The sequence below is a fragment of the Prionailurus viverrinus genome, chromosome E1 (genome assembly GCF_022837055.1).
Source record: "Prionailurus viverrinus isolate Anna chromosome E1, UM_Priviv_1.0, whole genome shotgun sequence".
NCBI lineage: Eukaryota > Metazoa > Chordata > Mammalia > Carnivora > Felidae > Prionailurus > Prionailurus viverrinus.
In genome coordinates, this window is record NC_062574.1 from 40,460,535 (window position 1) to 40,485,120 (window position 24,586).

The window sequence follows — 24,586 nt, forward strand, 5'->3', positions numbered from 1 at the left end:
TTAAAATGTATGCTTAGGATTTGTACATCTTCTTGTCATATTTCACTAAGATTGTGAAATAGGATAAAATATGTCACTCTTTTTGCCACAGGAGTCGAACTTTAGCTTCTAAATAGTTGCTGAGTTGCCAACCCTTTCTAATTTTTAGCTCCTATAGGATTTCAAATGTCTGTGGGTAAAGGTCCAACATCTGTATTTCTAGCCCTTATTTCTCATCCTGTCAGTTGCATAACTGATCCTAACGCATAATTTGTTGAAAATCACGTCTTTATTTCCTACCAAAGTAATATTCTTTGCCAAACTTTCTTTTAATTCCTAATGTGCTATACTTCTCCTGGCATATTAGATTTTGAACCTGGAAGATTTATGATTCTTGCCACATGTTACCTCCTTTACTTGATATTTCGCTTAGTCATACCGTTTAGTTCTCTGAAAAATTTCTTGGATCTGCTCTCTTCCCTTCTGTTTCCACAGCTACCGCTTGAGTTCAGGCCATTGTTGCCTCATTCCAGGACCCTTCTGGTAACCTGCTAGTCCCTGTCCCTATCTCCTCTTGTTCTGTATCTCACAAATGCGGTTTGTCCCATTTACCCATGATCAAGAACTTTAATTACTAATCTAATGCCTATTATAAGTTCTTCGTATAAGCCATGCCCATTCAGGAACTCCAGCCTTGTCTTCCGAATGCCACATTTGAGTTCACGATGTGGGAGGATATTCTCTGCATACATGGTAATCTGTTTGTCATTATGTATACAGTTATTTGTTCCTTCCTTCATCCTGTTGTTTCCTACCCCGAATTTCCCTCCACGCTGCCTGTCACAGCCTGCAAAGTATGATCTGACACCAACATCTCTTTTCCTGAATAACTTTTTACCCCATTTTGAGGCTTCTGTTATTTTGTATCCCTTTAGTTCTTTGTATTCAGTTTAAAAAAGATTACGTCGGGGCGCCTGGGTGGCTCAGTTGGTTAAGCATCTGACTTTGGCTCAGGTCATGATCTCACGGTCCGCGAGTTCGAGCCCCACGTCGGGCTCTGTGCTGACGGCTTGGAGCCTGGAGCCCGTTTCAGATTCTGTGTCTCCCTCTCTCTCTGCCCCTCCCCAGTTCATGCTCTGTCTCTCTCTGTCTCAAAAATAAATAAACGTTAAAAAAAAATTAAAAAAAAAAGTTTATGTTGTGTAAATATTATTGTCTTAAGCTATTTCATATACGCCTGTATGCTTTCTCATAAATTTATTTTATTTACTCTGTGTCTATTTTGTGTAAGACACCATGAGTGTTAGGAAAATGCTTTAAAAATAGATGATGAAAATAAAATAATAATAAATTAAAAATAATAAAATGAATAACTGTCTTACTGTGCAGGGGTATGTATGGGTGAATCTATTGGCATTTATTATTCTACAGGCACTGTAAGACTTCCTATGCTGTTGTTCTTTTCCTGAATTGACCTCAGTCCTAATTCGCTTCCTGTGAATATGGGTGTATGTGATTTTTCACAGAGCCCTGACTTTCCTGCTTATTCTTCATGCCAGGTTGGGTTCAGAGATGCTATCGTCACAACCTGTGCATATGCTATTGTTGAACCAGGCAACAGATTATCCACTTACTTTGGATAACTATGTTCTGATGATATTTTCTAAGATCTCCAGCCTTGGGTCATCCTTTCTTGGAGTATTCTTGCATTTATATTTGATCATCATTTAATTTAGCAGACCTTCCTTATATATTTTGAGTCATGTAACAAATTCATCATACATTTTTAAATTTCAGTATCTGGGCCATCTGCATGTTGATTTCTGGTTTTTATCCTCTTGATTCTAACTTTTGACATGCCTTATATTTTCTTCTTTTAAGTTTTTTAATGTCTATTTATTTTTGAGAGAGAGCGAGACACAGAGCATGAGTTGGGGAGGGGCAGAGAGAGAGAGGGAGACACAGAATCTGAAGCAGGCTCCAGGCTCTGAGCTGTCAGCGTAGTGCCTGACCTGGGGCTAGAACTCACGAGCTGTGAGATCATGACCTGAGCCGAAGTCGGACACTTAACCTACTGAGCTACCCAGGCACCTCCATGCCTTGTGTTTTCTGATTGAATGCTAGACATTGTGTATGAATGATAATAAATGATCTGGATGATGTTACCTTCTTCCAGAGAGGCACCACCCTAACCTCCAAGAAGGATCTTGTGTGGAGACAACTTTCCTTGATCCATTCAGTGACCAAAATGGCTCAAGGCAGGGTTGCAGTCCTTGGTCTACCTCTTGATTCACCCCAACTCCTAGTGTGGCCTTCTACACAGTTTCAAGTGAAAGTCTCTGACGTTACCAGGGGCTTTCCTCCTTGAATAATCTACAGTTTTTTCACTCCTCAGTGATACTGCTGAAAAGTCTAGTCTGCTTTTCAGAATCTTTTCCCTTGGTCTCATGGGCATCTGTCCTGTAAATGTTAGAAATTTGGCAGATGCCTCGAGGAGAAAGCTTTCTGTGTGGAGTCCCTTCTTCTGTGAACCTTTTCTCTCAGGGATCTTGATTCTTCAAGTCCTGGCTGCCTAGGCCTGCTCTAATTGCCATGCCTCATCCTCAGGAATGCCGCAATTTACGGAATGTTGACTGGTCTCTCTACGGTTTCTGTCTCTGGCCCCCTTAAATCCCAGCTGCCTTGGAAGTTCTCGAATGCCTTCAAATTGCTTTTTTCTTGGTGTCTTTTGGATTTTTCACTTGTTCTCAGTGCAAGTGTGATCTATTATTGCAACCTACTCCTTCATAGCCAGAGAGAGAAGTTTTTCTCTCTTAGGGTTTACTAAGACAGGGTTTCATTTCTGTTTCTAGTATATCTGGTCTCTTTTTGGTAATTTCCAAGAGAAGAAGGAATAAAAATCATTTTTAGGCTACCATTTAAAACTGGAACGCCAAGGATGTATTCTTTTCTTTGTTTCTTCCAGTCAATCGATATTTAGGAAACAAGGAAATTAGAGTATACATTGGAAAATGATCTTCTGAAAGGAATTCCCAAAGCAGAGGGATCATTAATAAAGAGGCAGAATGAATAGGATCCATGGAGAAGAAATCTGAGCATCTGATATGTGTCAGGCTCTGAGCTAGGAATTGTATGTATTTTCTATATACCATATCTTCATACCATGTTTTTACGTTAGTTGTAATTGTTTTCATTTCTCAAATTTAGAACCTGTTGTTTCCAAAATTTAAATTATATATCTAAATTTGTATTATAATGAAGAAAGGATGGAACGAATAAACAGTGTTGGGGTTGTACTATTATTTAATGTTTCAACTTTATTTTGAATGTTTATCTCAGGATGAGTATAAAAGAACTAATTGGAATATCATCCTAACCTTTTCTAATTGCTCACACTTACTGGAAGGTTAATTGTTAAAATGAAAATCAATTGTCCCTTCAGCTAATGCCTGCCTACCCTAATTTTAGATAAAGCCCCTAGTCATAAATACCTTGATCTAGTTTTATAAAGGTGAGAAATTCAAAATGACTTAGGCATCAAGTAGTAGGGAAATGATTTAATTATGTGATGATTTTGAAGACTCCTGGAAAAGCAGTGCTTTTGGCAAAATGGTAAGTAAATAAAAATCTGAAACAAATGAAATATTTTTTCACTAATACTGCAACTGTGTAATAAAATACTTTTATACACTGATTGATGATATGTGTATCACTTACTTTAAAATTTTAAAAATTAAAATTTAAAGTTTCTATTTAAAAATATTATTACATTGCCTTTATAATTTTAATAAGTTTCTAAAACTTCAAATGAAGAATAAAGAGTATTGCCAAGTACTTACCTAACAAGTTACTGAGTTACATGAAGGATAAGGATTTTGTGAGGATAAGGACTTCATCTCTCGTATTTACTGGTTTGTCCATAGATCCTGGAATCATACCACATTCAGTAAATATTCATCGAACAAATGAATAGCTAAAAGCATATAAACATGATGATCTTACTCCTGTGGGAGAAAGCATTTTTTGTCTTTTTAAAGATTTTGTTAATTTAGAGGTTGGTTTAATTTTTATTAGTAAGAATATTGTATTGTTTTCTGTAACGGGGCGTATATTTTCTTCAGGCTACTTAATGATACAGAAGTGTTATAAAGCCAGTCAGGGGCTTTCTTAACAATGACTTACTATTTCAGAACCAGATGGTCAAGGAACTGGAGTCCCGTGTCCAGCAGCTGACTGGAGAAGCAGAGAACAGTAATTTACAGAGACAGAAATTAATTCAAGAAAAACTGGAACTTGAGAGAATTTACCAGATAGCATGTAATGAATTACAAGAAGTAAAGGCAAGGTATCGTCTGAAGGCAGATATCTATCAAGTGTGGCTGTAAAGTACTGATATTGACTCTAAAAATTATTTGCCAGAGTTAATTACACATTTAACCTCGGGAGGTTGCCAGCACAGAGACTGCCATTTATTAATTTTAAAAGTCCCATTTAATATAAGAAGTATAACATTTAAGAAGTTGGTAAAAATGTGAGTAGGATACTTGTTTGATGTATTGAAAGATAAGGGAGCACTGGGGTGGCTCAGTTGGTTGAGCGTGCAACTCTTGGTTTCAGCTCAGGTCACGATCTCACAGTTTGTGAGTTCGAACCCTGCATTGGGCTCTGTGCTGACAGTGCGGAGCCTGCTTGGGATTCTCTCTCTCCCTCTCTCTCTGCCTCTCCCCTGCTTGCTTGCTTGCTCTCTCTCTCTTTCAAAATAAATAAGTAAACTTAAAAAAGTATTTAAAAAAAAGATAATGCATTTGAGTTTGGTTCACTAAAAATTTTCATTTTAGAGGTTGATTCTAAATGTATTGGAAGTATATTTTACTCTCTTATTGCTTTTAGGCGCAACTCACTACATAAAGAGAAAGATCACCTTGTGAATGATTATGAACAAAACATGAAACTATTACAAACCAAATATGATGCTGATATAAACCTTCTGAAAAAGGAGCATGCTCTTTCAGCTTCTAAGGTATTAGATGCCGTAGATACAGTCGTACAAAGTAGTTACTTACTTTACTCAGCTTAGAGCTGTAGATTAGCCACGTGGGAAGCTCACTGTTTGGCATTTGAAATTAGTCGCTTTTTTGCTTTATTCTTGGAATAACTGAAACTTGTAAGGATTTTTATTGGTATTTAAAATACGGAAAATGCTTGGGTACCCGCGTGGCTCAGTTGGTTAAGCATCCAACTTTGGCTCGGGTCGTGATCTCGGGGTTTGTGAGTTCGAGCCCCGCTTCGGGCTCTGTGCTGACAGCTCAGAGCTTGGAGCCTGCTTCGGATTCTGTGTCTCACTCGCTCTGCCCCTCCCCTGCTCGCATTCTGTCTCTCTCACTCTCAGAAAAATAAATAAGCATTAAAAAAATTATAAAATGCTGCAAATGCTAAATGTCTAATACAGAGCATGACATAAATATTTAATAAACTAAATTTTGCTAGGAGTTAACCCTTTCTAATACCAAAGTTTTTAAAGGAGAGAACATATAAAAATACAAGAAGAAATGCTCAGTTGTGTTAATAATACATTTTTAGAGAATGATGTACATTATTATTATTATTATTATTATTATTTGGAAATCTGGGCCATGCTTTAGTTTTCCTGTCATCACATACATCTGCAAGAACCCTTACTAGCAGCCACACACTTTTGTGTCTGATACCGAAGCTTTCCACAAAGAGAATTCTATAGCTACAATTCTAAGGCAATCAGTTACTTGCTATGTTATGAATTAAGTATTCTAATGGATTTCATTTTAAAATTAAAATTTAGAATGTCTTCTGTAAGCCTGTTATCTTTATCAGTATTGTATTTTCATAACTTTAAATACTGTGCAGAATTTAGTTTATATTTTTACTTTAAAAGATTTTTAAGCTTTTTTGCAAAAATATTTTTCATTCAGATTTATAGATTATTTTAATTCTGATTAAACCTTTAATCGGAGGGGAAAAAAGATATATTTCTTCAACCAGAAGTTCTAGGATGGTACTGGTTTTCATTATTCTTAAAATTCTTTTAGGCATCTGGTATGATTAAAGAACTAGAACAGAACATCTGTCAATTAAAACAGCAGCTCCAGGAATCAGAACTTCAAAGAAAGCAACAGCGAAGGGTGAGTCCTTATTTTTATACAGAGCAGTGGCTAAATCTCACCTTTCCTTGTCTTGATTATATGTATAAGTAAGAGTTGATTTAAAAGAATCCCTCAGACATGGAACTAGCCATTTTTTTCTTTTGTTACATTGTAACATTTTTCATCTTATTTATTTTAACAAAAGAAGATGCTAGTGGGATATAGAGAATAAAGAACAATAATTTTAATTGGAATAATCTTTTTTGATTCATTCAAAAAATAAGCCTTATTTAAATACATTATTATTTTAGAATAATCTCCTCCCTTTAAATTCCTCTCAACCAGTCTTCATAATTTCTCTTTCTTCTTCACATCTTCTAGATCCTTCCTTTGCCCTCATGGTCAAGAAATGCCAGACTGGCATCTGATATAATTTCAAGTGTATTATTTCTATATTGAGTCAGTTGGTTACTTTTAAGTAATCTCCTAATAATAAGGGCCAGCAAGTTTCTCTTCCACTCTAAAGTAGGTCCTTGTGAGAGTAGTTAACATCTTCAGATGACTAAGGTTTTCTGTTCTGCCCTAACATGAAGCTATTCATATTTCTATTTGTAGTTTACATCATTGGACAGGTAGGGCTCTTGTCATAATATGCAAAACTTCAATAGGGTTTGTCATCAGGTAGTTTGGTTTGTTTGTTTATTTATTTATTTCTAATATAATTTTTTGTCAAGTTGGCTAACATACAATGTATACAGTGTGCTCTTGGTTTTGGGGATAGAATCCCCTGATGCATCATTTACATACAACACTCAGTGCTCATCCCAGAATTTATTTAGATTACTAATTTTATTGACTCCAGTAGCAACTTTAATTATAATAAAAATAAATATTTATTATTCACAGGATCAAGAAAATAAGTTTCAAATGGAGAAAAGTCATTTAAAACACACCTATGAGAAAAAGGTAATGTGTTTTGTGGGGCACTGTAAGGCAGCGAGCATGAGGGCTGGTTTCTACAAAGCCATGCATTCTAGACTTTAAAGAATCATTTATTTCTTAAGTTTATTTCAGCTAGCCAGCGATCAAATTTTGCTTCTTCATTTTTCATGTTTATCAACAGCTCCTTTAGTTCGATTAATTGTATCGATGTATATTATATTTAATGAGTGAAGAGTAAGTATTGTGGTATTAACTTCTCATAATAACACTTTGAAATTGTACTTTTTTCTACCAGTTTAAAAATATGATACAAGTGATAGGATCCGTTTGTGTTCTGTTGTATCATATGTGCGGTGATGCTAAATATTTAACCAAGGAATATAAAACAATGAAAGAATTGTCCACTAGTTAAAAATTTCATGAATAATTGTTTCATGTTATTTAGAACAGTGAATAATTCTGCATATGCTGGCATCGTGTTATCAGTAATAACTGGGGGTTTATTGATATACTATCAACACCTTTGGCAATAAAATGCAAGGTTCTATAGGTTTGTGACTTATTTTTTAATGTTTAGTTATTTATTGAGAGAGTGTGTGCATGTGTGCGCACAAGGGAGGGGCAGAGAGAGAGGGAGGGGGAGAATCTCGAGCAGGCTCCACACTGTAAGCACTGAGCCTGATGCCGGGCTCGATCCCATGATCTTGTGAACCGTGAGCTCATGACCTGAGCTCATGAGATCATGACCTGAGCCGAAATCAGGAGTTGGAGCTTAACCGACCAAGCCACCCAGGTGCCCCTAGGTTTGTGACTTTTAAACTTTAGTTTTGAATTTGTTGTTTGCTGTATAACCTGGATAGTAAAGAACAGTTAAATAGCAAAGATTTTATTGCTGCTTTTGGAATTATTTATTGTTGCAATATTAGCCAAATTAATCTACTTGTAAAAATATACATATAAAAGAAAATGAGAAAAACATTAACCCTTCAATAATTAAATACATACAATTTAAAATTAAGCAGGTTTTATAGCACAACATTCTTAAAACACTGTGTATACCTCATCTCACTTATCCATATAGTCACTCAGCAGATATTCATTAAACGCTTTCATTGGTCGAAGGTGTCATTGGAATGGGGGAGAAGGTTAAGGATAAATTAGCATAGATTCTGCCTTCCAGGAGCTTAATATCTAGGAAGAGGGTTTCTGTCATTTGGAAAAGTAAATATTTCTACTGACATGTGTTGACCTGAATATATGCCATTTAAAGTTATAATTTTCTGGGGCGCCCGGGTGGCCCAGTCGGTTGTGTGTCTGACTTCAGCTCAGGTCATGATCTCGCAGTTCATGAGTTCAAGCCCCGCATCAGGCTCTGTGCTGACAGCTCAGAGCCTGGAACCTGCTTCAGATTTTGTGTCTCCCTCCCTCCCCCACCCCTGCTCGCATGCTCTCTCTCTTTTTCTCAAAAATAAACATTAAAAATTTTTTAAATTATAATTTTCTTATTGCTAAGGTTTTTTCTCCTGCTGTTTTAATGCGGCCTCAATGCAAGATCTTAAATATATTTCATGTGTACAAAATGATACCTGAACGAGAGAGGGAAATATTTTCATTGAAATAAAGAACTTGTTTTTTTAGTTTTTTACTGTTGAGCATGCAGCTTCGTAAATATTTTTCTTACTAAAAGAAGACCATACGTTATCATAAGCCTCACCCCCACTGAATAACGCACCCTCTGGGTGTACTTGTTGGTCGGTCCATTGTTCATTCGTTGGGCAGATGTCTGGCTTCCTGTTCATTAAGGAACACCTTGGCCTCCTGCTTCTTTAAGCTCTGTGGTCAGCTCTCTTCCTGAGATAGTATCTGGGTACCTATGAGGTGGAAGGAGGGGCTGGGAGCAAAGAGAAGGGCAGGCATTGACTAATTTTGCAAGATTGTATTCCTATCCCAAACTCCTGTTAAGTTCTACTGAGGACTGTTAGAGCTGGAGAGCCCATCTCCTACCACTGTCTTTTCTTGGCTAGTTAGCCACAAAGTACATTAAGGTTTCTGGATCAGCCCCTCTGCCTGGCGGACACACACAGGAAACAACGTTCGAGCTCAGTTTGTGCCTGTCCAGTAACCTCCCACCCACTCCTGTTGTGTTTCCCTGAGTGACAGGGGAGCAAAGCTGAGTCCTTTTTATGAGGCGTCCTAACTACAGCTTTTTCCCTTTCCACACGGTATCAGCTGGCCTAGCTTTTTAATAATGTAAGTAGTTAAAGTGTGTTAATTGTTTTCAATGTAAATAAGAAGTGTTTAAAATAATAGCAATCCTTAAAAGAGAAATAAGCACAATTGGTCACATTGCATGTGTTCTGACTTCATTTGCGCTGGAAGAAAATGTTGCTCAGCATGTCACTTTTTGTTTTACAATCAATTTCCCAGTCTCCCCCTTTTAAATTGACATCTGTTCTTATTTCTTTATTAAACCTGCTGTGATCTCAGTCCTTGAAGATTTGATGTCTTGTACCCCCCTCAGGGAATATCCTTCTTGACTGCACAAAGAGCTGACATAAATCTGACACAGTCCTGGACTGTGGACTCAATAGCCAAGTGGGTTGTGTAGGGTTTTTGTCGGTCAGCCGGTGTTACAGGTGTGCACGTTCAGTAACTTTTGGTAGAAAACTTAGTTCTGAATATCTGTTCAGGAGGAGGAAATGCCATCTGAGTGACATTATTTCCTCATGCCAATGAGAAAGCAGCATGAGCGATTCTAACTTGTCTTTGAGGTCAGAGAAACAGCATCAAATGCTGTCCCTAATTTAAGCACACACACATATTATCTAATGGTTTTTATTGATCTCTAGCGGCTATTGCCTGCTCTTAAGATCTTTGAACATCAAACAAATAATAGGTAGTAAAACTAAATGTCATTGTTTGATGAAGTGTCCTAATCTGTTAAATCAGGAAATGGTCGGGCTAAATGATTTTACTAGCAAGGAAACACCTGCCTCCTACAAATAACCCATTGCTTGTTTTCCAAACAGTCACCAAAGAGTGAAAGATGGTACTGTTTACCTAAAGAAGTTTGTGAGACAGATGTTAAGCATGTATATTCTGAAATGTGCGAGAATTAAAATACCTACTTATAATTACTCTGCTGTAACTGTGGAACAGATGAGATACAGCGTCTGCTGGAGCTCGAAACCATCACAAAATCGTATTCCAGTGTTTCACCTTCACTTATAATTCTTTTAATCAGGTTAAAATAACTTAAAATGGTCACAGCTTTACACAGAATATAGTGTGTAGTATTTTGCATCTTCTACTGGCACGGTTTTCCTTAAGAGGACAGTGTGCCTCGAGTGAAGTCCGGGAGAAATGAAATGGCACAGTGAAACATACTGTAGTGAGAAGTCATGCAGCCCGATGCCTGCGTTTCTCTTGCGGGGAAGCCGAGGCTGGGGATGGGGTGGAATTACCCAGACGGTGTGGGTGCGTGGCCCCTTCCTGTGCTGGGATGTCTGCCACCGTGTATCTGTGTCCTTCTGCAGAGCAGAATCTCTTTCTTATTTATACGAGTACTCCTTTTTTTGGATCACTTAAATTCTTGGGCTGCCAGGGAAAATAGACGTAATATTTTACATATGTTTACATGCATTTAGTAAATGTTCAATAATTGTGGTTATGTCTAGTTCAATCGATTATTTACATCGGACTCCCATGTTGGGGAATAGGTGCTGTGTCTTTGACGCTCCGGTTTGTATTTTCATTATTTAAGTGATTAAAATTTATTTTTGGTATTAGCCGTATATAGTAGGGAAAGGATTACAAGATCAGGTTATTGTCCACTGCGTAGAGTACATAAAAAAGGAAAGGTTGACAGAAACATTATCTTTATCACCACAGGTATAGAATATAGGTAAAATATATATTTACCTGGAATATAGGTAAAAACTAAACTATAGAATATAGGTAAAATAAATATCTACCTGGAATATAGGTAGCAACTAAAAATAGAGTCCAAAAAGGCAGTTAACCACCCAATACAAATGTATTCAATTAAGGACAAATAAACAGATCTTATGTGGGCCAGGTAGTGTGCTAGGGATGTAGACATACATGAGAAAGAAACAGCTTCTAGCTTTAAGGACCCCTCAGCTCAAAGGTCTGTGCATTGACACATGCGCCTTTACCTCCGAGGGAAGCCTCTCATTCTCCCCCTCAGATGGTCCCACTTCTGCTTCAGAAGTGGTTCCGGTGGTTTAGAGGCAATAAATCAGATCAAGGTGCTTGCGTTAGCGCACCGACTGGCGTCAGGAAGGCACAGCTGCAAACCTGACGACAAGGTTAAGGTTGAACAGAGAGGGATGAAAAGCACTTACAAGAGCTCAAATTCTTAGCAACTCAGGGGCTATTTTCTGAAAGGGCAGACAGCCCATCTAAGGGATTTACTGTACTGGGCCATCACTGTGACTCTGGGTCTTCATAATGACCTTGGGTTTTCAAAAAACTGTTTTATGTATAGAGTGTTCAGTGTGAGAAGGTAACATTTGCTGAGAATTTATTATTATGTTCCTGAAATTGTTCTAAGGGCTATACAGGAAGTAGTTTATTAACTCATCACAATTAACTTATTTTCCATGGAGTCACTTACTAACTCATCACAATTTTTGAAATATAGTTACCGTTAACCCCTGTTTTTCAGGGGGGGGGGGCATGCAGCGGAGGCACAGAGTGTCAAGTAACTTGCGGAGGACCAGGGTAGAAACCCATGCAGTCTGACTCCACAGCTTGCTCTCAAGATCACCCTGTCACTTCAGATAGGTTTTCCTCAAAGGTATGGGTAATTTTTTTGAAGTTTTCACTTAAAGGGGTAAATCTCAACGACACCTTCATGCAGAGCATTCTGAGTCCCAGAAAAACAAAACAAAACAAAACTTAGCAGGGAACAGGGGTAACCCCTGGTGGTGCAGTGCAGGGCGTCGCGGAGGTGCAGTCCCAATGTGCACAACATCACTGACCGACCAGTAACCCTGCCAGCGGCTCCCTGTGAGTTCCCCATGTAGCAGGTGGCTTCAGAGTCCCGCACAAGTAGGCTGTGAGGTGTGGAGAAAACTCCTCCTCGGTAGAAATCCCCAGTCCACCGCCCTGGGGACTTCCCGGGACCTGGATTGCAGCGGCGGTCCCGAGAAGAAGACCGCCGGCGTGTCACGGAAGCCAGGTTGTGTCCCCCGCGTTCTTGGCCAAGCCTCAAATCCGAAAGGGTAACACGCCCTTTACAAATGAGTAGGAGAAAAGAGCCAAGATGGGGTCTGTGGAAGAACAGCATAGAGCAAAGGGAGGCCAATACAGAAGACCCAGAGAACGGAGTTTCTTCTGATAGGTATTACTCCAAAAGAAAACATCCAAAAAAATGCATCAGTAGAATCCCGGAAAGTACGATGTCTGTGAAAGAGGAGGAGACATCATAAGGAAAGAGAAGGATGAAGTGAAAACGGAGGTACTTGTCACGGAAAGGGTTGCGGAGACCCTGAAAACACGATAGCAGGTCCAAGATTCACGTAGGAGCTGGGGTGGGGTAGAGCAGATGCTGTAAAGTGTCAATCAGGACAAACCATTATCCTGCAGACTGCAAGGCAAAGGCAAAGAATGAAACATCTGGAGACAGGAGGTAGATATGAAAGCAGAAAACGGGAAATGAGTATACAATTGATATTCCTGAAGGGGGGCTCAGAATAGATTCGCACAAAAGGAAAGGTAGGAGAGAACCTTCCTGAAGGTCTCTGTATACGGATTTAGAAGAGTCACCCTGTATCAGGTAAAAAGCAATAAAGCGATTCAACAGCATTTGAACCTCAGTGCAGAGAGTGGTTTTGTAAATATCCAGGCCCGGGTGAGAGGGGGCCGAGGTCAGGGGAGTTTAGTCTCCCTGGTTGCAAATCTGAATGGCTCAAAGCAGTAGAGTGACAAATGCTGTTTTTAGGCCAAAATGTTGTGACTCCGTAATCTTATACACACCCTTTCCCTCAAGTGCAAGGGCAACAGCCGACCTTCTTGGACGTGAAGAGCCTCAGAGATAGGTCACCCAGATACTCTTTTTGAAAATAAATTCTTACTGGCTGATGTACTTTAATTCACCTAAGGATAAGCAAAACCTCACATCAAACAAAACAACAGAAAATACTCAAGAATGAAAAGGAAGTAGGGGTGCATGCCACAATTAACTAAAATAGAGTTGAATTTTAAATGTTTTTTGTGTACATGATACAAAATAATGCAGATGTCGGAAAAATTTCTCGAGAGATGTGTGGATAAAGAAAAATGTTAAAACAGTTATCTGGATCAAATCAACCAGGTTTAAAAGAAAACAGAATGGGTAGGAGAAGTTAACGTGCTAAGCTGTTACTTAAAAAGATAGGACACAGAGGCTGATTTTTCACTTGTTGACTATTAGAAATATTGGTTAAAAATAATTGTGATATCTTTGTAGTATCACTGGTGAAATGAAAATCTATGTCAAGCTATCAGAACATAGACGAGTTTGGAACAACAACAAAAGCTATATAAAAAGGGAACATAAAGACCCCAAAAGCCTAAAGAAAAATGTGTAAATAAGAATATTTTCGTGATTGGGGCACCTGAGTGGCTCCGTTGGTTAAGCGTCCGACTTCGGCTCAGGCCATGATCTCGCGGTTTGTGAGTTCGAGCCCCGCGTCAGGCTCTGTGCTGACAGCCTGGAGCCTGGATCCTGCTTCGGATTTTGTGTCCCCTTCTCCCTGCCCCTCCCCCACTCATGCTGTCTCTCTCTCAAAAATAAACAAGCATTAAAAAAAAAAAGAGTATTTTACTGATGACAATAAACTCAATAATCTCCCCTAGTAAAAGAAAATGTGTAATTTGGGTCAAAAGCCCAATCTGTGTGATATTTGTAAGAGGCTTAAAATTAATTAACCGAGGAAACTTAAGCAAAAAGCCTAGGGAAACATGTGACAGCAGTAGAAACATTAACACTGAGACGTTAACTTCCCAAATGTCATTTCCACATCTTCCACTCAAACAGCTTTTCTTTTCTTTGTGTTTTTATGTTAGTGGATGTTTGGATTTTTACTTAAGATTTTATTTCAAGAGAGGATTTTACCGGTACGAATATGTATGTTTCCAAAATGTCCACGCTGGGTCATCTCTGGGTTTAATTTGGGGCTTTAATCTCTTTCATACTGTACGTTAAAGGGACCAGATCAGTGTGGGGTTGCTGCTTCTGTTGTTTTATTATGTACTTACTCCATTTTAGCATGCCTACTATGTGCCAAGCCTATAATACAGTACAGACCAGGGATCCAATAGAAGAAAGACAGTAATTTCAGTCTAGAACCTGGTAAAATTGTGGACGATTGAATTTTTTTCCTCATGGAAAATAAAATAAATGCAGTGGCAAAAATTTACAAGGCAGGTTAGATGCTGTTTCTCTTTTTAGTGAGGTCGGTATTGATAAGGTATTTTAACTTTACTATTTAGAATATGGGGGAGAGGCGTCCCCTGTCCTCATTCTCCTGAGGCCCTACCCTTGCCACCACCCTGTGGGTTCCTGTTTCCCATTTTTTTCTCACCTCTTGTTCTCACATCAGCCAGTAGAAGCTTTTTGATATTCTCATGGAATATCAAAATATAAAAAAACTCAAGGAAAATGTCCTTTCTCCTCTCCTTTGAGTCTACAGACAATGGATTTTATTTATGTATTGATTTTACTAAAGCGCCAAAGGAGAAAAATGTAAGAGAATTATCAAAGGAAAACGTTTCTTTAAAAAAATATTTTTGTTTATTTTTGAGAGAGAGAGAGAGACAGAGTATGAGCAGGGAAGGGGCAGAGAGACAGGGAGACACAGAATCCAACGCAGGCTCCAGGCTCCGAGCTGTGAGCACAGAGCCCGACACGGGGCTCGAACCCGTGAACCGCGAGATCATGACCTGAGCCGAAGCTGGACACTTAACTACTGAGCCACCCAGGCACTCCCAAAGGAAAAGGTTTTTGAATTTAGAGAGGTCTCCATCCAAACTGATACAAACAGCTAAGGACAGGCATTTTGGGCTAGCACTGAGTCAGTGTTTGAAGTGTTGTGTATGTGTGTGTGTTGTTGGTTTTTTTGCCTGTCATTCCTCTCCCAGCCCCTGTACCCACCAGTGGCCCTGTCAGCCTTACCTGGGCTGCCAGCAGGTACACAGCCAGTTTTCCCAGCCCACTAAGTGACTTGTGATTTCTCACCTCCCAGCCAGGCTCCCTTGTGTGTGGAACCGTGGCTACCTGTTGACTCCTCCCTTCCCGTGCAGCTGTCCCAAAGTCTCCTTTCCCTCTAGATCCATGTAATGTCTTTGTTGGATATGCTTATGTGCATTTGCACCCGAAGACTTCTCTGTGAAGAGAAATTTCCAGCCCTCATGATTCACGCTGCCTTCCTCCCAACTTGAAGGATGCTGCGTTTAGGAAAGAGATACTCATGGTGGGGGGATTGCCTCCCACACCCAGTGGATGCTTGTTCAAACCATCCCCAGCAGTGGAAGGGAGGACTGTTTCATCATAACCTGTATATGTTTGCAGAATGTAGACACGTCATGTATCGCATTCTCCTGAATCTCGTGAGATTCCTTTCCTCTGGCTAATATGTAAGTTAAAAAAAATTCAAAAGTGATTACTCCCGCTTTGAAGGTCTTACACGTCAGTTTATTTTACAGGAAATCCCCACACAGGTAGATTCACACAGTTACGAACTTTGACCAGAAAAGAGGTATTGAAAGTATAGTAAGTGAAATAGTTGTACGGTAAACGAACGTGGTTAACCAAGTCTCTGTCTTCAAATATCTAAATCTAATTTGATGTTAAAAATAGATTTAAGATTACTGCTTCATTGTTTGTGTTTCTCCTTTGAGCACTTGCCTTCTGGTAAATTCTACCGTTTTTGTCATGGCAGACTCATGACCTGGAGAGTGAACTTGGTAAAGAGAAAGAAGAAGCTCAAAAGAAAATCCATAAACTTGAGGAAGCACTGAAGTGAGTAAAATTGTAATATATTTAATTAAAAAATGCTCTTGTTCTAATCCGTGGGCCAAATGAAGTAACTAGAACTTAAACATCATCTTTTTATAACAGCCTTGCTGTGGTTTAGTTTGAGTCCATTTTCCATCGTGAATCTCTATTTTCTGAATTTTATTACTAGCCAGCACATTTTTTTTAAATGAAAAATCAGTTCATCTGTTTTTAAGTGATAGGAATGTAAGAAAATAGAACTTAGTGGTTTTAGATGCTTTCTTCCTCTTAAGTGAAAACAGATTAAAACGAAAAAAAAGAAGATTGAGGTCTTAGGACATTTAGAAATTCCTCTGTAGACTTTTTTTTTTTTTGACAAATTTGGGTAATGAAATGTTCCAGTTGTTATATTTGAAAATGGACCACTATACAAGCATTGTTTAGAAAAGATTTTGTCTCATGATAGAACACTTAAATATATACATTAAAGTATCAGATTTTATTTGTCTTCTCCATTCATTTACTAGGTTGATTAGGCCCTTCTTATCAGTAGGTTTTATCGTTCGGTTTCTAGCTGGAAAACATTGATTTAGTCAATAAATATTGAGTTTCCACCATATGTCAGGTAGTGTGTAGTACCTTCCCAGAGGACCTTGGGGTTGGTTGGAAAGACATTCAAGACCTTTGGCAATTTTATCACAGAGTGATAAGAACAGGGTACCTGACCCAAAAAAGAGATTTAAGAAGGGAAGCTTACTTGAGTACGTTTTATCTAGCTAACTCAGAGAATCAGCTAATTCGATTTTTCCTTCTTCCTCAAAACTTCAAACAATTTCTAGAAAGGCCAAAAAAGAACACTCAGAATCAAACAAACTTAGTTTCAGATTCTGCCTGTGAAGACTGCATGACCATTTCCTCTCCCTCATTTTCCTTGTTAATAAAATGTATTAGCTGAGTTGCCATATAGAGCATGTTAAAATAATTTATGTACTAGGACGTCATGGGGTATCAATTTTGTATCTACACAAGGGCTTATGCCTTATTTGTTCACATCACTACGTATGAATTAGATAAAGTCAGAAGAGAACTGTAATATTCATTAAACATTAAGTGAAACAAGTGTGCTTTATGCTCTAAGTTGGACAAAACTAGGGCATTCTTGCTCTCTTTATGGATGGGATGCCCTCCCTTTATTCTGCATTCATTTTGTCCTCCTTAAAATGTTGATTAATCACTTTCTTCATCTATTCAGTTTATCACCATTTTCATTTCTCTTTTGTTCTCCTTCATCTCTCTTCTTTTGTAATTTCTCTATACTTTTTTCATTGGTTTGTTGACTTGCATTTTATATCCCTGAAGAAGAGAAAATCCCTTTGAATAACAGTACGTCAACAAATATTTGTTTGGTACTTACAATGTCTATAGACTGTGGTATCCTCAAGTAGAAGGCTTAGAAGATGTAAGTCAAGACATACTGTTGTTCTTAAAGATTTTGTGTAGTCCAAGTTAGGCTTTGGCAGTACTTAGAGTCCTGGATACTCAGTTGTTGACAATAAGTGCAGTTGGAATTCAGAAAGATCTTTCCAGTGGCATATTGAGAGTTTATGTGTAAAATAGCATAGTATCTTTTAATGTTCACTGATAGATAGTGTAAGCCCCCTGAAACCTCTGTAGTTTTCTGTATACATTACCATCCACTGAGCCAAGTCACATTGTTTAAGGCTTTAAAGGTCTATACCAAAATACCAAATTTTACTTGGAGTTAAAAAGGCTATTTTATTTTAGATTTTTACTAAAATTCCCCTGTAGGCCTGTTTCTCCCATTCCCTGTGCAGGAGATGTCTTCGTTTTGACTAAATGTCTGTCTGACCTTAACAGTCCAACACCTAGGATAGCACGAGCATTCTGGCATGAAAGGAACAGAGTAAGTTGTTGTGTGGTCTGAACTTCAGAGTCAACAGCCCAAGCTGGCTGTCTCTCCAAGGAAAATAGTCTGGAGAGTGACTGCTACTGCTTTTGAATCTAAGAACTGTGTTAGACCCAGTTGGGGTCCAGGGACAATTCCATTTTTCCCAGAAGACAGCTATGTATGATCTAGAAATTTGCCTTGATTATTAGCAAAATGTTTTCTGTAATAAATGTACACAAAGTGGAAAATCTCACTTTTGAATGTGGTCGTATTTATTCATTTCATCATTTTTTCATTTACTCATTAAGGGTTTATTTCTTCTGTGTGTGTTGAATGTGTGGTAGAGACCAGCAGAGACAGCAGTTCATACATAGGAATTCATATGTGTGGGAACCCATGATAAATGTATTCAACTCAATCTTCAGTTAACAGCTCAAGATGATACCTGAGAACCTCTCATTATTAAAGAGGGACCCTGATTTGCCGTCAGCATTCGCTTAAGATGCTGACTCCTTAAAGCTCATTCGCCTATTGTTATTATTTTCCAGAAATAAAACTAGTTTACTATTACTGCGCTACTTAGAGTTCTTATTCTACACATATCCTAAATAGTTTTTGCTTTCTATTTTATTTTTATTCTAGAAAATAATTTTAATATCCTCCAATAACTGAAAGTTAGCTGAAACTATCAATGGTATGAGTTCTATGTGTTCATTTGTTTTCAAAGATAAGTAATTAAAATATATGGGAAGCATGGTAGACTAATGAATGGAAAATGACCATAGATAGCAAGATAATTTGGTGTAGCTCTTTGAAGGACTAATATGGAAAATATTTTTTTTTATTTTTAGAGAAGTTAAAAATCTATAAACAAGAGAGGTAGATAGCATAGATTTGGTTTATTCCTTTTCAATATTCATATATTTTTAACAGATTTGATATCTGAGTTTTTTGTGCTATGAAAATAATAAAGCATGGTTCTGAGATACTGTATACATTGTCTGTTTTAAAGTATTTGATGCAACATTGCTAAGTCTTCTTTTTGATGGATACTCTCAAGCATTTCTTTTGCAGTCAAATACAAAACTTCCTTGAAACAGATTTATTCTGATCCATTTTAACTCTTTTGCATTGTCAAATTGTAAACATTATAAGTATTTCTACCCTCACACTAATACATACATATAAAAGCTTTCTGGTTTTTAATTGGTACTGAAAATACGTAGTCGTGATTTTACTAGAACGTATGATAATGTTGGTCTTTAGATGATATGGTGAGAAATGACCCTACAGGAAGCAAGCCCTTATTTAACTAAAACATATTGTTTTGGTTGTAGTTGTTATGTATACATATATATGTATACATGACTGTGTGTGAATTAAACTTCTACTGGGTTTTAAGAAGAAGTACAGAGGGATGAAACAAACTCAGATCTGGGCCTTAACCTCTCAGCCCAGAGGCCTGTTGACATTACTGAAACAAACATGCATTTTTGTTCAAAGGAGACGTCTTATGAAAACTGGCTATTCCTTTATTTTTCTTTTTAATCGTTGCCTTCCTTAAATTTTTATCACAGTTACTTTATAATCCTGAAACATGGGCTTATCTGACTTTTTTGCAAATTTTTATAATATATAAAATGCAAACTTAGAAGATATTTGAATATGTAAATATTTAGAAATAGATGTTAAGTTTGCTCTTGCTTAGAATTTGCTGTAAACAAAAACACTGTAAGGAAAAGTGAAACAGTGGCTAATTGTACCCTTACAATTTTTAAATAATCTTTCTGAAGCTAGATCATAGAGTGCCATGGTTTAAAATCTGAAAGATAAAAAAGAAAAAAAGAAAAAAAAAGAGCATACGGGGAAAAGCCCCCTCCCATTTAAGACTTCTAGCTGTGTATTTTCCCTTTCCAGAAGGAGCCATGTTGCCAGTTTTTGTGTAGCCTTTCATATGCAAGCGTAAATATTCCTTCCCCATCGTCTTTCCTCGTGAACTCTACATATATCCTCATCTTCCTTCTTTTTGTCATTCTGACTCATCAGTATTCATTAGAGATTATTTCCTGTAAGGACATAAAGAGCTACTTCCCCATCTAATTTATGCATTTGATATAATCTGTGTAACCGGTTCGGTACTGATGCCCGTTCTTCCATGTGTCGTCTGTATGGTTTGATTTTAACCTTTAAATCTGTGATCCATTTGGAATGTGTCCAGTGTTGGCTGTGAGGTAGGGATCCTGTTGTTTTTGTTGTTTGTCCAGTGGTTGCTTACTTAACTCAAGATCATTTATTTAACAACCTAGTCTTTCCCTCATTTGAGTTCTGCCCCAGGGCCTTTATCATTGGATGTGTTTCTAGACTTTCTGTTCTGCTCCAGAGCTGTAGATAGGCTTCCACCAGCCTCATATTCTTTTAATTACTGCAGTTTAAAAATAACATTTAATGTCTGGTAGGACCTCTTATTCTGCCACGGTGGTCCTTTTTTTAGAATCTTTTTCTTTCTTATTTATATGTTTCCACTTGAGCTTTACAGTTAGCTGTCTAGTTACAAAAAGAAAAAAAAAACATCAGTCCCATTAGTCTTTTTGTTAATGTTGTCAAATACGTATAGCTCAACAGAGGAAGAATTGACATCTTTTAATGTTAAATCTTTTTATGCAAGATCGTGATATGCCTTTCTATTGGGTCAGGTCTTCTCTTGTGCCATTCTGTAGCTACACCTGTTTTTGAAACAGACATTGTTCTTACGAAATTTATGTTGCTTAAATATCACAAGTTGGTTCTTTCATATAAAGCATATGTACCAGTATTTTGACTATCAGGGTGAGTGATGTGAAAATTGAAACATGTAGGAAGTTGTGCCTTCTACGTTTGAAGTTTCATACAGAATTTGAGGTATAGGTTTTAAAATATCTGTGACTCTTGGTTTTGGCTCAGGTCATGAGCTTGCAGCTTTGTGAGTTTGAGCCTTGCATTGGGCTCTGGGCTGTCAGCACGGAGCCTTCTTGGGATTCTCTCTCTCCCTCTCTCTCTCTCTCTGCCCTTCCTCCACTCGTGCTGTCTCTCTCAAAATAAATAAACTTAAAAGAAAAAAGATAAAATCTCTGTACTTTTTGGACACCCCATGTACTTTTATGTGAAGAATGCAGAACTCCTGAGGGCATTACGTGCTTTGTTTATACTTCTCCTGTAGTCATTCAATGCCTTATATCTGATTTGAATCAAATTAATGTATTAATTCCTCCTAACATATATTGTATCCTAGGAATTTTGTTGGTACTAAGCATATAAAGTGCTGATCAAAGCAGGCATGGTCTCTGCTGTGGCCACCGTATACAGCTGCACAGGTTTTGTACTGCATAGTACATCATTTGTTAGTATATTAGTATGGTACGCTACGTATCAGTGCCCGCACCACGGAGGGCACTGTTCACAGAGACTGCTGTGTGATGTTCCGGAAGTTGGGTGTGGTTTTCCTGCTTTACTCGATAACCTCAGATATTATTGATCTTATTTTATTTGCTTAGTAGAAAATAATTATTTTGCCTTCTGTTAAACTATTGTTGGGATTGCGGCCCTATTTGTAAAAATAGAATTTTTTTTTATAATGGAAATAGAAAAATAGAAAGAAAAAACAAACAAACAAGAAATGTTTCAGGCACCATTTCAAGAGTTCAGGCTGGTAATTTATAGGAAGTCCAGAATCAGTCTGCTTAACCTCCTACGCCCATGGCATCTTTTTAAAGCTCAGTTGTCTGAGCAGCTCCTAAGGGTCTTACTGCTTTGCTGGCTTCCCTTTACTGGTTACCATCAATTCAGATGTTCGGAGCACATCACGGTTATCCTTTGTGTAATGTTTTCCTCTGTTCATGCATGCAGAATGAATATCAGTGTTATTTTCTTCTGGAGGCCAGTCTGATAGGATGTCTCTAAAGCTACCCAACTTTTCCTTTTGGAGGAAAAACAATCTTAGGAACTTAAATACAAAAGTCGTATTTATTGTGGAATTTCTATCCAGAACTCTTTAGAATGCTACTGATTTTTTGTAGTGCCGATTGTAGACAGCTTATGGATTTGAAATGCTTTCAGGATTATATCGTTTAAATAATGAATGGATATAGGAAAAGTAAATAATTATAAATTCTAGTAGAGCTTATTTCAGCAAGTAAATAGTTCATGTATTTATAATAATAGTATGTAATGGGTTTATAATACAGAGTGAGCTTATTATAAGACAAGTAAAATGTCTATTTTTAAAACAGACTGAAATGACCTTTATAGTATAAACAAATATTAACATATAATTAAAACTAAAATATAACATAAACATGTAGAAAAAGGAAGATATTATTGTACCAGCAATAAAATTATTTCTGTATTTAAATTCTAAATTTGCCCTGACCTGAACTCTTTCAGGTGGTTTTAGGAGGCATTTGAGTTTATTGTAGGTTAAGAGATGGGCTCTGGACCCAACTGTCCTAGATCCAAATTCCTGCTCAGATGACCAGCTGTGTGATCTTGTGTGTGGTGCTTAACTTCCATGTGCTGTAGTCTTTACATCTGTAAAATGAGAATAATATCTTCCTCCTAAGATTGCTGAGATGCTTGGAAGCGTTAATAAGAAGCATTTAGAACACTGTGTGTTACATACATGTATGAGCCCTTCGCATTTTGTTTGCCATAGCCTTATCAGAGGACACAAACAAATTCTTCAGAAGAAGTAATCTTTCCCTGGCACCAGTATGGTTTTAAACAGTTTTATTGATGTGTAATTATCACAGCATAGAATTTCCTCATTTTAAGCAGTGCTGAAAGTGGCTTTTAGTAAATTTACAGTTTGTGCCACCATCACTGTGACTCAAGTTTAGAACGTTTTCATCAGCCCCAAAGATCCCTATGGCACCAGATTTTAGAAGGAAATTATCATAGTTGATTTTTTTTTTTTCCGGACTGAAAGGAATAAGTAATAAGGGACAAGATCTTTGGCAATTATTTTATGTAAAATGCTAACTGACCACTTCTTATTTTGACCTTCAATCAAGTGAAGTCATCATATTGAGATGTACTTTGGCATTTTGTGGAGACCTAACCAAATGGAGCCCTAATATGTTGCTTCTGGGTTCTTTAACTTTCTGATGCTTTAATACAGGGATGAATTTAGAAAGCATTCATGGTGTGTGTGTGCGTGGGTGTGCGCGCACGTGCACGCGGGCACATGCATGCACATGTAAATGCACTGAGAGGGATCTGGAACTATATATATATATGTATGTATGTATATATATGTGTGTGTGTATATATATGTGTGTATATACATGTATATATATATGGCACACTTTGGCACATATATACACACACACACACATATATCTACATATATATCCCTCAGATATGTATATATATACATGTGTATATATGTGTGTGTATATACACACACATATATACATATGTGTATACACACATACACATATACATATACGTGTACACACACATATACACATATACACACATATATATGCACACATTATATAAACACATATATACACACACATATATACATACACATATATACATATATATACACACACATATATGTATACACACATATACACACATATACACATATACACACATATACACACATATATACACACATATACATATATATACACATATATACACATATATATGCACACACATATATACGCACACATATATGTACACACACATATATACACACATATATACACATATATACACACATATATACACATATACACACACATATATATACATATATATACATATGTGAGATATATATGTATATATATATGTGTGTGTGTATATATACATATATATACACATATACACACATATATACACATATACACACACATATATATATAAACACATATATATATACATATGTGAGGGATATATATATGTGTTTATATATGTATATATGTGTGTATGTGTGTGTGTGTGTGTGTGTGTATATGTGCCAGAGTGTTTGCAATGAGAGTAGGGGTGATGTTCATGTTTTCGTCTCTGTATTTGTATATTATTTGAGTCTTTTCCAGTAAGAATAGTATGATTACTTTTATAGCTTAATAATAAAAGACCAAACAAAGAAACACTAGAGATTTTAGAAGGAAGAATTCTGAAATATTAGTAATGGTCACCTCTCGTTGGTGAGCATATGGGACTTATGCTCTGTATTTTACGTATTCTGAAATACATATGTCCATTAGTTCCTCAGAGTCCTGAGACACTTTCAACTTGTTCTAACCCTCTTAGCCAGCATGGGCTGGAGCAGGCAGTAAACCCAGACAGTCTCTGGAAATACCCTAAGTCTAAATATTTTTTTTTAAGTTTATTTCATGTATTTGTTATTTTGAGAGACAGAGAGACTGCAAGTGGGGGAGGAGCAGAGAGAAAGGGAGAGACAGAATCCCAAGCAGGCTATACAGTGTCACTGCGGAACCCTGTGTGGGGCTTGAACTCACCAACTGCAAGATCATGACCTGAGCCAAAGTTGGACACTGAACCGACTCAGCCACCTAGGTGCCCCTCAATATTTTGGGGTTTTAATTGGAAAAAACTTTTCATGTATTTCTTATAACAAAAGGA

At 37.4% G+C, this 24,586-nt stretch overlaps 1 protein-coding gene across 6 annotated transcripts in view; it reads left to right on the top strand.

Annotated features, from left to right (window-relative positions):
• The window catches only part of CEP112 (centrosomal protein 112), a 422,889-nt gene that overhangs the window by 100,907 nt on the left and 297,396 nt on the right, over positions 1-24,586 (top strand). For all 6 annotated transcript variants that reach the window (XM_047833171.1, XM_047833173.1, XM_047833170.1 and 3 more), the window contains 5 exons: positions 4,170-4,324; positions 4,870-4,999; positions 6,045-6,137; positions 7,005-7,064; positions 15,989-16,068. In XM_047833171.1, the coding sequence (XP_047689127.1) occupies positions 4,170-4,324; positions 4,870-4,999; positions 6,045-6,137; positions 7,005-7,064; positions 15,989-16,068 (518 nt within the window). The remainder of the gene's footprint in view (positions 1-4,169; positions 4,325-4,869; positions 5,000-6,044; positions 6,138-7,004; positions 7,065-15,988; positions 16,069-24,586) is intronic.